At 38.8% G+C, this 15461-nt stretch overlaps 1 protein-coding gene across 1 annotated transcript in view; it reads right to left on the bottom strand.

Annotated features, from left to right (window-relative positions):
- LOC134003104 (protocadherin-15-like) overlaps positions 1–15461 on the bottom strand; it is a 154225-nt gene that overhangs the window by 22145 nt on the left and 116619 nt on the right. Inside the window, exons 32-35 of the mRNA XM_062442236.1 lie at positions 8624–8800; positions 7895–8113; positions 6428–6436; positions 5350–5460 (exon numbers count right to left, since the gene is read on the bottom strand). Of these exons, the coding sequence (XP_062298220.1) occupies positions 5350–5460; positions 6428–6436; positions 7895–8113; positions 8624–8800 (516 nt within the window). The remainder of the gene's footprint in view (positions 1–5349; positions 5461–6427; positions 6437–7894; positions 8114–8623; positions 8801–15461) is intronic.

The raw sequence follows: 15461 nt of genomic DNA, 5'->3' as shown, positions 1-15461 counted from the left end.
TGAGGAAAGGAATGAGAGGAAATGGATGAGTGATCTTGAAAGAGGTATCAGTATTTTATTTAAGAGCTTTTTCTTTTTAGCCACAGGGGCAAGAGATGGAGCGCTAAAAAATATTGTTCAAACACAAAGGGAAAAAGGAATGCAAATAAATTATACGGTTGCCAAAAGTGTTGCACTACAAAGACACCACTGCATCACAGCTATAAACAATGCCAGATCTGCTGGGCCGGGCATAGAAAAGTCTGTCTGTGGAGTTCTGAGAGTATGCAGATTTCCTTTCAACAGAAGACTGATTAAATCCACCCCGCTAGTTGAAGGTGCACTAATCTCTTAAATCAATGTAATAGTTTGCGACTGTAATGAAACTCTGCAGACTCTTAGTACTCCAAGGCACATGGTCGTTTATTTCTGTCCAAAGGCAAACAAATCGACTTTACCAGAATATATAATTCATCACTGATCCGCAAAAGCACAACCAACCTTCAGCTACGCAACTTTGCTCTCTGATCTACCAAAGTACAATTTACCCTGCACATAAAACAACAGGAACCACAGACGAGCACGGACACAAACACAGAACTGTCAAACTAGTCACAGATGTGAAACAATTTTTAACATCCTACTCACTTTTGTCTGTCATTCATGGATAAAGGTGGATAGATGAGAACAGAAGAAGATGGACAGATGAATGGACCAGTAAACACCATAACAGGAAGAGTGGAGTGATGAAATGATAACAAAGAATGATGTTAAAATGTTCAAAGTTGTGAAAGAAAAAGACAGAAAAGCACTTAGCAGAGAGGTTACATACAGTATAACAATTTAAAGTTAATAAATAGGGGGGCAATGGTATACAATTTGTTCATTTTGCTTCCATTGTTACAAAATGTTTCAAGTGGTTACTTGTTCTGGAAGGGTTAGATAAGAAATCTAGTCTGTGCTGTATCGAGTGTCAATCCATGACTTTGTTTCTGTAGTGTGACCACAGTAATGTAGTGTCTCTGTAATCCTGGATTCTGTATGTCTTACTTGTTTGTGTTTGACATACACATACACCTAATCATATGACATAGTTACTCATTTGTATCAGAGAAGATGAATAATGTAATTCCCATTACATTTTCTATCTAGATGAACAAAAATCCAGTCTTGCTTAATTGTGCCGTATTTTTATGATTCACGTATGCATTCCTGGACTTGGCAGGTACTTCATACTATACAATGAAAACCATCTACTATTGTCCAAAGGGGGTAAGTACCTTACACATTAACACTGGTGACAGTTATGGAGAGAAGAGCAAAGATTTCTCAATAATGTTTCAGTGCCTGTTTGAGAAATAAAGCTGCCAACCTTCCTTACTTTATTTCCTTACCACAATTGTTGCCATTATGATACTGTGTGAGATTAAGACTGCAGAACTGTCTTTAAATTGTATCACATATAGTTCAGCATATAAATTGATATGTTTAAAAATACAAAAACAATAGCCCATCTTAAATATAAAATATGTATCAATTTTGGAAACCCCTTTGAATTTGAAGGATGATTTCATTTTGTTTATAATTGTTCATCACATCAGATCAGTATTTAATCAAATTAGGATGTGTAAGCTATCAGTCTTAGAATGATAACTGTAATTTTCAATATGACTGTGAATAATTACTCTTTATTTTATGGATATTACATAATTAAGGTCTAACTTTGTATTAAGTAGTTTTCTGCTATTTGGAATTGAATTGGAATTATTAACCATGATAATTATGGGGGGGGGGGGGGGGGGGGGGGGGACTTACATCAGCCATATGAGTGGGAAAACAGTAAATATTTCAGCCCATATTGTAAAAAAAACTTCATTTTCACTGTGCAGACAGGCCTAATATATTAAAACAAATCTGGTTCTTGATCAATTGCAGCACAAATGACAATAACTGTAACTATGATAACTGATAATGTGCTGTGTTGAAAAATAGCATGATTCTTAATCCAGAAAAAAACATGCCTCATTTAATGTGCCGCTAATAATAAGTTGAGGAGCATTTAATTTTTCATAGGTAATTGAAAATAGACATTAAAACCAAAGCCTGTCTAGAGAACAGCCAAAGGTAATTAAATAGGGAAAAATGTGGCTCAAAATTATCAAACTGCCACCGAGCAGTTTGATAATGGACCTTAATTATGAATGTGCAAACTTTTGCCCTTTGCTTGGTTTTATACTCTTTGGGGAATTTAGTCCCTACAAGATGGCAATGATATGCAACACACACACACACACACACACACACACACACACACACACACACACACACACACACACACACACACACACACACACACACACACACACACACACACACACACAGAGTAATTACATAAAATTCCCAGACTGCCTACTATGCAAACACACACACACACACACACACGAGCCCTTTCCCACCACAATTAAATATGCTCTGCAGCTTATCAATAGAATTAATTATCGCCCAGGGTGGTCTTCATAAATTACGGGCTGCATTTATTTCAATTATCTCATATCCAAGTTCATTTCCGCCCACATTTTTCAGAGGATTGTTTGGACTGGTTAGTATCTCTCACACACACACACACACACACACACACACACACACACACACACACACACACACACACACACACACACACACACACACACACACACACACACACACACACACACACACACACACACACACACACACACACACACACACACAGAGAAATCCCTTGTTGTCATTTGGAGATAGTTCCTGCCATCATGCACATGCATTGCTCTCATGTTAATGGGAGTAGGGAAGCATATCAAGGACAGACTGGAAACCAGTGATGCATGTAATACTGATAAGAGTTCCTCTCAACTTCTACTTAACGCTTCAGTAAGGAATTATAAGTGTACTATCTTTGTATTGCCTTGAGTTAGTGAATGTGCGTGTGTGTGTGTGTGTGTAAGTGTTTTTGCATGGATGTGCGGTTGTTAAAACTTTCAGATAAAAGTTTATACAGTATCTCTACATGCAATCACTATTGCACTCTTGTTTTACCAAACCAACAGGTATCAAACCAGCGGAAATTGCCAAGAAGATAAATGAAACACAATTTGCTAGAGAGTCAGGGGATCTACAGTAAGTTTCAAACAGAGTATAACAAAATTGCACAATAATAAAGCAACTTATTGACAGGACATAGAGTATCCATCCATCTATGGGCAGTAATGCGTATCAGCCCTGATAGGAGTTAAAGTGTAAAACACAATTAATATGAATAGCCTTTAGAGGCTTATAAAAGTAAAAGTAATTTTGCCATAATTACCAAAAAGCATATTTATTGGCCACGGTTAATCGACTTGGACTGCACATATGGGGATTACCAACACTAGAATTTAAAAAAACAAAAACAAAAACACTGCAAACATTGACAAAATTCCCATTTAATCTGCACATTTTGAGGACTTCTACAAAAGCTAGAAAGCTAGCTTTTTATTAAAGTACTGTGTGTGTTTTACTTTTTTTGTAAATGCAGTGATTACACTGTACACTAAATCAATGAAAATCTAGTAGTGAAGTGAATACTGTTCCATGACCCAATCTCTCACCTTCATTTTAAGTTTTGTATAGTGAGGACATTGGTATGCATTACAGCCAGATAACTGAAGAAGAACAAGCTGAATGTTGCTGAACTTTGCAAAGATGTAATTGCAGTGTTTATCTATGACTATTAATGCATTCAAAAATCAAAGCTTTGTTTGGTGCTTGGAGTGTGATGTGGAACTACAAGGCTCTACTTGATTACTCCAAGGTTGTGTGTCGTCTTTTCATGTCAGTCTCTTTGGCCACTGCAAAATGTCAAATGCAGGGAAGGGAATGTCTCTAGACTACAAAAAAGCTCTGAGGGCTTTCTCACAAACAGTCTTGGGCTACTTCGAGAGACATTTTTGGCTCAGCCTTCAAACCCCAGAAAGGGCTCTCAGCTTAGGAGCGATTTTGGCAACTTCTGCAAAGTAGCTCAGTGCGATAAATACAAATTTTATTTCAGTGAGGAAGTGTGAAGTGTTTGACTGAATCTCAGCACATTTCAATCAGAATGCTCATACTCAGATTATCATATCTAAAATGTCAAACTCAAAATATTGAAAGCAAAATCATCTTTACAAAGTGTTTAAGAACAGGTGGGTGCCTTTTTGTGTGAGTACAGAAGCCTGTTGATCAGTTTGACCTGAAAGTGGCTCAAGTCTGTCGATGATGTGAATGCGTGTTTCCATCAGTGACCTAAAGTTAATGTTGTTTTGTTTACTTACAAGTTGCATACATCCAGAAAGGAAATAAATGAAAAAGTTTTTATTGTTTGTGTGATTAGGATACTGTGGTAATTTAAGATGACCGCTGCTGCAATGTTGAATTTTGGTTTCAGCAACAAACATCTGTTTTTGAGGTAAGTGGATTTTGATTATTGATTGATTTGATGGTTGCAGGTACTGTACCTAATCAAGGTCTGTGAACTCTTTTCTATTTTATAATTAATATTTATGATATAGATTTTTCTTGTAGATATTTTATTCCCTCGTAGCTTTCTGTAATGACTTTCTTAACATTTTTGATTTGTTGTATCTGAAGGGTTTCTAATACATTTTGAACTTGGGGACTACAATCATGTTGAACAGCATTTCCTTGTACTTGAGTGCTTCATTTGGTCTTTGGTCTTTTTAAATCTTGCTCATGAACGCAGAGACCTTCTCTTGAGTCAACATTGTTATGTTAAAGTATTAAACTATTAAACTGTCTGGTCCCTGCATATACAATACAAACTTTTATGATAATTATGTAAGAAATGTTCATGGTACCCATAAACTACTACGAGGTCACTGTTTATAATTTTCATACTAAATTGCACACCCAGTCGCATTCTACTCATTGAGTTTCAAGGCATCAGCCATCAATTTTGTCACTCTTTTAAAAAAGCTGGTGTTTCTGTAAGATTTGTTCTTATTTTATGTCATATATTTGTATTTACTATTTAAGTGTGTTACTCCTGTTGTTTACAGTTACTTAATGTTAGATTTATCATTGTTTTCTGTTTTTTAAAGCATCAAAACAAGGTAATTTGGGAAAATATGGCACTTTACCTTTTTGAATAATATATTTGGTTAGTAGAGAATTGAGGATATGTGGAACAAATTCCAAGGGTCTGTGGTGCTGTAGGACTGCATGTGCTGACACCACAAGCCCCCCGCAGCAGGAAAGGAAGACTGCCAAAGGCTGAAGTTAAACAGCCAGATAAATATAATCTAATGCCTCTGCTTTTGCTCATCCATGTAGATGCCACTTTCACACTTCACTTACATGGCGTTGTCACCCAGCTCTTCATACAGGTTGTTGGCAGTGCCTCCCCCAGGTTTGCCTGTTGGCAGTGCCATCTGGATGCGGGCTGTTTTGGCACACTCTGCCTGGCGTCTTGACACGAACAGAAAAGAGACACAAAGTTAGTTGCCTTGAGTTAATGTAAAACCAAAGCCTTAAAAAGTAGTAGTAGTAGTCGTAAAATGTTTTAGTAGTAAAATGGCTGTGAGGAGGATACAGAGGGCTCGTAACTTTGACCAAAAGATCTTAGGTTTGATGCTTGAAACCATCAGTACATCCATCTGTGTGTGTCCTTAAGAAAGCCTGCATGCCAACTACACCCATTTATTTGTACTGTATGTGAATTATACATATTGCTAAGAATGGCTAATATTAGCCTCTATAAAACAGCAGCAAAAGCCCTGAATGCATTGAATTGTGTGCACAAGAGTGTAATCACTAATTCAACATTTTGATAAAGGAAAACAGTTATTGGTCTTGCTTTAAAGAGGTAGTTTGTCATTTTGGGATATATACTTTTTGTTTTGCCAAGATTTAGATGAAAAGATTCATAGCACCCTCATATTTGTACAGTAAGTATATGACTATAGGCAGCATGCAGCTAGCTTACCTTAGCACAAAGCCTAAAAACAGCATCTCTAACATTTACTAATTATCACATTATGATTCCTTTGTGGAAAGTATGAAAATGACAAATCACTGTTTTACTGGGATTTTAAGTGCAAGACTATTACGCACACACACACACACACACACACACACACACACACACACACACACACACACACACACACACACACACACACACACACACACACACACACACACACACACACACACACACACACACACACACACACAATCCAAAGCATCAATCTTGGACATTTATTGATTCTGTTATTCAGGATTCATTTGTTTGATTGTCTGCTGTCCCTTCTGTTTCACCGCCCTTCACACTCTCCATTTTATTGTACAGTGAAAGTCAACAGATTCATCACATGAAAAGGTGTTATATGACAGCCATTACATTAATATTTTAGCATATGAAAGCAGTACTCACTCTTTGAATCTGGAGACGACAGATGTGGCAAACAAGAGGCAGAGAAAGAGAGAAAAAAATTGTGATTATTTGAACCATAAATCACACAGTAACTCTTGTTAGCCAGGTTTACTTATTGTAATTTACAAGCAGAGACAGTTAATTGGTCCTCATTACAGTCATTTAGTAATATAAAAGACTGGTGATGATTATGCTGATAATTACCACTCTGTTTTTCTCTTTGCAAATCTTCTCTCTCTCCTCTCCTCTCCTCTCCTCTCCTCTCCTCTCCTCTCCTCTCCTCTCCTCTCCTGTCCTCTCCTCCTCTCCTCTCCCCTCAGTCTGTTATTTGTCTCCCTATCTCAGCAGGAGATGAGAAGCTGTCTCCAAAATGCACTGATCATGTTTAAATGTGTGTGAGTGTGTGCTTGTTTATGTATGTTTGGGAGATGGATGAAATTAATAGCCTTTCACGGTGGTTAGCTAAACAAACTATTAGAATTGGCTCTGTGGGATGAGCTGCCCTGCTGAATCATCTAGGCAGGTGACTGGCCCAAGTGATAAAATGATAAATAGTGCTAAAGGACAACGTCCTATGGGAGAGACTGTCAGCTTCAACAATTTGTCTGACTGTCTGTGGACAAAAATCATAAACTTTCTAGATCTCTTGTTATCTTTGATAGCATTCCTATTTGAAATGAAAGCCTAAAAGCCCTTTTTTGAAGTAGATGGTTTCACTTCAAGCACATTTACAACAGTGTGTGGAATGCCTTATGATGCCAACCCAGAATTCACACATTCAGAGGTACATTACAAGGAGCATTATAAGCTTCAAAAGATTTCAAAGGATTTCTTATTGGGCTGTTATGTTGGAATGTGATAGATTTAACCTTACTCAAAGTGTAAGAGGAAATAAATGGAGTGTAAAAGAAAAAAAATTGAGGGAGCGTCTGAAATTTGGGAAGAACTGACACATATGTGCAAATGGAGTTCTGTGACAAAAACAATGAAAAAACTGTTGCGATGACTGGCCTTAACTGTTTGTAAGTCACAGTTTATTGCTACTGTATGTCACACCCAAACAGCAACTACCAAAGCTTTAGTTTGAAGCTGATGCTGAAGTACCTTAAAGGGCAATGCCACCAACGGCCGCTAGTTACTGGCTCCAAAAAATCCCTGGCTCCATTTGACTGCCATTCAAAAAGCCTCATCTTCTCTCTTGAAATACTTGAAACAGCCAATTTTTTAAATTTAAACAAGTCATTATGGTCTCCATTGCTAAAATTCGGGCCTTGTAATAGGTGTGCTGGTGATCATTTTGGAAGTTATTGCTCCATTAATAAGATTTGAAGACATAGTAGCTTTGATGTCTGCCATGTGGGCATTGACAGTTCACTCTCCAGCTGCTCTCCCCAGCTCAGACTCGCACTGAATTGGATTACTGTCGCAATGTTTCACTAAGTTTAAAGATCAGCCACTTTTACTTACTGCCTGTAGGTGATAATGACTATCAGTATGGCAGGGACACAGCAGATGATGATAATAACTGCCAGAGCCAACAGCGCCCCTTCTGTATAGCCTACGGCCTGCACAGCTTTCTTTACGCCGGTCACAACTTCAGGTGTTCGGATCTCCAGAATCCGCCCACCAGGAGGGAGGAGGGGTTGGAACTCTTTGTTGATGTCCAAGAGTTTACCATCAAGAAACCTTGGGATGAGAAACACAATTGTGTGACTGAGACCAAGTGCCTTTGGCAATAAATACTAAACATCGACCTCTATTACTCAGCAGAAGTAACATTAACATCAAACAGGTATTTATATGTGGTGGTGAAGGCCACAATTCCCTGCGAGCTAAATGTTAAACAGTTAACCACGCAGTAAACTTAATCACAAAGTCATACAATTTCACACTTACTTTTTCTGTTATAAAACTATTAAGTAGTTTTCTATTAATTTGTATTCCTGATAATTAAAGATACTCCTAGTCACACGTCTTCTCTCTTGGTTAGTCTTCCAGAAAGTACAAAATTTACTTAAACAGAAAACCTGAAAACTTGTGAGTGGCAGCATTCCAAAAAAACTAATCGAGGCCAATTAGATTGGGAATTATTTAATAGAGATGTAATTTAGGTTAGGTCCTGTCTTACATTATAGAACAAAGCTTTTTGGAGTGCTGCCATTTTACTATTCATGGATTTGTTGGCAAAGTTCTTACTTGTAGAGCTCCTGTCTAGATACAGCTCTGTTTGTGAGCGGGTCAATTGCATAAATCATTAAGTCCGACTTGGTGTAGTCCTCCTGCTCCATTCCATCGCCATGGCGATGGGGCCCAATAGTTTCCACGACAACCTTGGCTCCTGGTATCTGTTCCTGGACATAGCGTTCCAAAATGCTGAGGATGAAAAAATAATAGCATTAGATTAAACAGTAGAAGCATTAATCTCACTGCTATTTGAACTCCAGCAGAATACTTAAATGGTTGACACGCACACACACAAAAATTCACCTTTGGGCCTGTGTAATGTATAAATCTATTCATGCACAGACACATCTTTCCAAACATGCAAAGACCAAACTCTCTCTCTCTCTCTCTCTCTCAGACACACACACAAATGTTTTTTCTTTTTTTCATCCTGTCAGCTAGGCAGACTCCGTGCTGTGCAATATTGAATTCTGTCTCCCCAGAAACACGTGCTCACAGCAGGAATGGTCCCACTAAGTTGTGTGTGTTTGTGTGTGACATTTTAAGAAAGTGAGGACATTTTGGTCGGCCCTCACACGCCTTCAGAGGTCTGTTTGAGGGTTCAGACTTGGTTTTAGGTTAGAATTGGGTTAAGGTTCAGTTTAGGCTAAGGCATTTAGTTGGGATAGTTACGGTTAGGGTTAAGGTTAGGGATTAAGCATTTCGTCAATGAATGTCCTCAGTAAGATAGCCATACCTGTGTGTGTGTGTGTGTGTTTGTGTGTGTGTGTGTGTGTGTGTGTGTGTGTGTGTGTGTGTGTGTGTGTGTGTGTGTGTGTGTGCACGCACAAGCTAGACAAACATGTAAGCTGCCACCATGGTGTTGATGAGGTCCTTTTTTTAGGGGAAATATTAGTGAATATTTGTGTGTTGGCTTCGAGAGACAAAAGGTGGGTGAAGACCACAAAGGGGCCAGCTAGTGGCATAGGTGACAATAACAGGTAACAATTTGTAAATCATCCATTTCCAAAAATCATCAATATTTGCATTTAGCCCAAAAAATACTACTGGGATAGTATAACATCATACTGTCCTGTAACCACAGCTTGATCTTTTGATTTCTTTATCTTACTGTGGTTTCTAGTTCAATAAAGCACTGCAACTGTATTCTTACAAGTGCACTTCATTATGATAAAAGCACTATTTTTAAAAACAGAACTGTTTGTGCTCTTTATCTATTTCCCCATGGTGGTAATTACAGCTTGACTCCTTATCATTATTTTAATATCCATGTCTGCTGCGAATCCCGTCCCTTGGTGAAAGACTTTCTGAATCTCATTGACTCTTTTAACCTTACTCAGTCTGTGTCTGATCCGACACATGAGAAAGGTCACACACTGGACCTTATATTATCTTTTGGTCTGCAGTTAAATGTCAGTGAGATTTGTGACTCACTTATGTCCGATCACTTCGCTGTTTTATTTAATATTACACTGCCTCTATCCCATGTGAAACGGTGCGCCACGAACCGCCGTGTGCGCACAATTAACCCTTCCACTGCTTCAGATTTTTCTGAAGCTTTTAATCATTCTGTGCTACATACTGAGGATCAGTATGGTACTCTTACTCCCGATGAACTTTTAGACACTTTTAATTGTACTTGCATTGACATATTGGATTTGGTGGCGCCTTTTAGGTGTAAACGCCCCAAGCCAGTAACAGAGCCATGGCTTAATGACACCACTCGCACTTTAAGACGTGTATGTAGACGCGCCGAGAGGAAGTGGAAGAAAGATCATCTACACGTTTCTTTGGACATTTTAAAAAACAGTCTATTGCAGTATCAGAAAGCTGTTAAAACTGCCAAGAGTCTGTTCTTATCCAATCTTGTGTCTGCTAATAGCCATAAACCTCAGTTCCTTTTCAACACCTTAAATACTCTTTTAAACCCCTGTAACCACAATGGTGTTGTTCCTTCACTTAAGCTGTGTGAAGATTTCCTAAGGTTTTTCATTGACAAGATCTCAGATATTAGGTCCTCTCTTTTGCCGTCTGCATTAGATCCTGCCGTCTCTCCCATTTGCCCTGATGTTTTTGACACATTTGAGCAAGTGTCTCTTTCAGCTTTAACTGATATTGTCCAGCACCTCAGGCCTTCTCACTGTCCTCTTGACAGCATCCCACCCCGTCTTTTTAAGGACGTTTTCCATATTATTGGGCCCTCTGTTATGGATCTGATAAATTCATCTTTGATGTCTGGATGTGTCCCAGCTGCCTTTAAACATGCTGTGGTCCAGCCCCTCATCAAAAAACATAATCTTGACCCCACAGTTTTATCCAACTTTAGGCCTATCTCCAAGCTTCCTTTTCTTTCTAAGGTCTTGGAGAAGGTGGTTAACGAACAACTGCAGTCTTTTATTGATCTAAATGGCATTTCAGAGAAGTTCCAGTCTGGTTTTAAGTCACGCCATAGCACTGAAACAGCACTTTTAAGAATTTTAAATGACCTTCTTTTAACAGTTGACTCTGGTAAATCTGCTGTCCTGGTCCTTCTGGATCTGACAGCTGCCTTTGACACAGTGGATCACAACATCCTCCTGTCTCGCTTAAACACCTGTGTGGGCATTAAGGGTACCGTTCTTAAGTGGTTTCAGTCATATCTCTCAGATAGGAGCTTCTCTGTCCAGCTGGGCCAGTATTCTTCGGCCACTTCGCCGCTGAGCTGTGGGGTGCCTCAGGGCTCTATTTTGGGCCCCCTCCTCTTTTCAATATATATGTTGCCATTGGGATCCATATTCAGAAAGCACAATGTCTCATTTCATTGCTTTGCTGACGATGTACAAATCTATATACCCTTAAAAACAAATGAGCAAGCCTCTGTCCAGGTCTTATTAGACTGCCTCAATGACATTAGATCTTGGATGGAAGTGAACTTTCTCTCCATGAACAAAAATAAAACTGAGATTATTTTATTCGGCCAACAAAATCTCCTAGATGGTTATAACAGCGCCATTGGCACCCTGAAGTCTCACTGTCACCCTTTTGCAAGGAACCTTGGTGTTATCTTGGACAGTGACTTTAGGTTCGATAAACAGATAAGCTCTATCGTTAAAACAAGCTTCTTCCAGCTAAGACTAGTAGCTAAAGTAAAGGCTTATCTCCCTAGAAAGGATCTTGAGAAAGTTATCCACACCTTTATTACATCACGCCTAGACTACTGTAACTCTTTACTTGTTGGTCTCGACCAGTCAGCACTGCGTCGGTTACAGGTTGTCCAGAATGCAGCTGCCCGCCTGCTGACTGGAAAGAAACGGCGTGATCATATCAGTCCCGTCCTTGCATCATTGCACTGGTTGCCTGTTCATTTTAGGATCCACTTCAAGGTTTTATTAATTGTTTTTAAGTGTTTAAATGGTCTGGCACCATCTTATTTAGCAGAGCTTGTGCAGCCTCACAGTACGTCCAGAGCACTTAGGTCGGCAAACCAGCTGCTCCAGGCAGTACCTCGGTCCAGACTTTGTACCCGTGGGGACAGAGCCTTCTCAGTGGCGGCCCCAAAGCTGTGGAACAGCCTACCTATCCAGGTCAGAGCTGCACAGTCTATTGAGCACTTTAAAACACTGCTGAAAACCCATCTTTTCTCCTTGGCGTTCAGCCACAGCTAGGCGAGAATCCTTGGCTCTTATTTTATTTTATTGTATTTTTATCTTTACTTTTACTCTTTTTTAAATTGAGCTCTTATTATTCCTTTACTGTTTTATTTATTGTTATATTTGTGTCTGATTATATTGTATTTTAATAACTGTACAGCACTTTGGTTCAACTGAGGTTGTTTTTAAATGTGCTTTATAAATAAAGTTTGACTTGACTTGACTATCAAGGCCCACCATAGCTAAATAAATATAAAGGATCACAGTCTGGTATAATCCATAATTGCATCAAATCAAGGTTAAAATTTGATTTAAATTAAATACATGGCTGTTAATTTGTACCCCAGTAGGGGAAAGTCCCCTCATGTTTTCATTTCACCCAGTACAAACCAGCAAACAACAGAACCAGCTCTCTATTCAACTGCCAGGAGTACATTTTCAAACTTCTCACCAGACACTAAACATCTTACTATCTGGGAACATTGGACGAGGAACTACTTTTTCTCTTGCAAGGTCACTAAACCACAAACTGACCCTGTCACCTTTTAAGAAATCAGCTGGGACTAACCTCACTGTGAACTCTGATTTTAAGGACTAAAATAACCGACCAAAGAACTGATCACTGGGCAAACTAGCATTAAAATATCAAACATCTTACAAGTCATAACTGACATGTAATGCCCCAGGGACATACAGAGACACACAAACATACTCTCACAAATGGCATGGACAACGTCAGATCAAGGACAACTAAATATTTCAAGCATACTTTTATTCCACTGCCTACAAGCCAGGAATCATAGTACTAACAGTTCCATCGTCTTTGGCAATGATAATACCATGTTGAGTAACATTCTGCTTGTTTCACTCTAAAAATGCTAAAGCTACTATCCAGAATGCAAACTTAAAAAAATCATGCAATTGTTATAAGACTAACCATTCTTATTAGAAAGATTAACAGCATTCAGGAGTTGAACCCTCTTGTCCATGGACAGGGGGTGATTTACCCTGCTCCTCAGAACTCTGCAATCCCTTGGGTGCATCCTTTGGGTGGGCAGACCAAAACTTTAAAATAGACTCTTATCTGAGACACCAGGCTGTTTTTTCTTACCCTTGTGTTTGTTTTTAGATTAAGATGTTTGCTCTTGTTTTGTGCCATGCTGTTAGAATGTTACTTTTTTTCTAGTCCGAAAATGTGACTCAAACTAAAACAGGAGCTCTCTTCCGATGGGAACTTTTCAAATCCGGACCAGATGAGTGACTCATCATTAAAAGATCCAGACTCCAGATTGTAAGATCCCAGCACATCGAACTCCATTCTCCGTGACAAGCCACCCCAGGGAGCATGCAAGTATTTCTATCAAACCTTCATCAAATTGCATAAGCCTTGATGTTTTTTTATAATTTTTTTATAACTTCAAATGTCAATTCAGAGCTAAGACGTTGTATGGTACTCTCATCTGTTTATTATGTCTCTCATACCAACTACACAATAGAAAGCTACATCATTCACTCAAATCATTCACTAGCCATAGCCTTGTGTACCAGTTTCTCCTTTCCCTCTCGTGTCTTGTTTGTAAAATGTTTTAGAGTTTAGTACTTGTAGCTGTACTATTAGTAATAAATACAAATCCGTCACAATGCACATAAGGGCCGCCAGATGTGTTCCTCAGCTGTATTACTCCACTGTTCTGTGTAATTTCTTATCTGTAATGCTTTTTCATGTTTGTTAAGCAGGTCAGTGGGCAAATGTATCCATCAACAGCTACTTTATGTTCCCTGTTGAAGGTACACATCAAACAGAAGCTGCTAATTCTCTTAATAGGAACATCAGTCTTTGAAATAAGAAATGTATTTTTTTTTCCTGCAGAGTTTGAGTCTCATAGCAACTTTGTCATATAGATCTGTCAAAATATTACATAAAGGAAGAAACTATATAAGATAAAAGCAAGGTAGAATGATAGCTATAGTTAGTTACGCCATAAAATGTATGTTATGTAGGAGGACAGCCTTATTCTCTTTTTTTTTAATTACACTGGACAAAACCTCTTTTAATTCTGCAAAAGAAACAGAGAGGTGAGTGCAGACAACAGAATTACACTGAACAGACCAAACACTGTCCCTCAGAACGTCCCTGAAAGACAGATGGCTAGGGAGATAACAGAGTAACAGCTAGTTGTGAAGACAATCATATTACTCCTTATGTTATTTTACCCAGAGAACAAGGAGACTAAATAAATAACTCCTGTTCTGTTCCTCCCTTCTTTCTCTCTTTTATACATACACACACACAGACAAGTGGCCTGGACCCCCTGCAGGCTCCAGCTAGATCAAAGGGAACAGAGAATCTTAACTCTGAAATGGAGTTCAGATTTGTGAGCCTGTCTAAAGACAATCAAGATTTCATGTTAAGAATATCATGTTGTGTAAGACTGCAATGTTTCTTTTCTTTTTATTGCGTAATCAATTCTTATGTTGGATAAGAGAGCAGCATTGGAGATCATCAAGTCATTAGTCAGGAATTTCTTGTGAATGATTTATGCTGAAACCAAAGCTACTGTTACACGTGTTTCTGATAGTAATCACTATACAATGTTATGTTTGAAATATTTGACCACAGGGTTGAAGTATGTGACTTTTTTGCGTGTGAAAACTTGAATGAAAATCTCAGAGGAAACATGCGCCGCCATTTCAGGCACACAGAAGCTACCATGTTAGCTCCACATCACGGTTCCCTGGGGAACAAAGGCAATTAATATTCATTAAAAGGTTGTGGCGCAAAGTGTTGTCTCTGTACCCAAAACATGCCCAAAATTCTGCCTGTCTGGGCTAAGTTGATAAAAGAGCCCGGCTCCCGTGCTTCAGGCTGCCCCTCAACTCCCCTCCTTTATTGTTTCTTTTTTTCCTCTAGACGTCTCCTTTATTTTCTTTTGTTCCTATCCTAGAATAAGCTCCCTTTTTAAATTTTTTTTTTTTTTTTTTAAACTTTTTTCTGAAATAAGCCTCGGAGTGCCTCACTATCAACTGAAGAACTGTGTCTTTGCGTGTTCTTTGTATATATGTGTGTGTGATTTTTTTTTTTTTTTTTTACCAAGAACCCTTGTGTTTTTTCACTGGCCCTGAAACAAAACGGCTGGACTTCTACTATCTACATTCTGCGGAGGATCCTGGTGGAGCCCTGCAGGCAGTCCGGACCTGCAGGGCTCCACCAGCTCCAGCTC

This window comes from Scomber scombrus, chromosome 21 (genome assembly GCF_963691925.1).
Source record: "Scomber scombrus chromosome 21, fScoSco1.1, whole genome shotgun sequence".
Classification (NCBI taxonomy): domain Eukaryota; kingdom Metazoa; phylum Chordata; class Actinopteri; order Scombriformes; family Scombridae; genus Scomber; species Scomber scombrus.
This window is presented reverse-complemented; position numbering and strand designations above follow the sequence as displayed.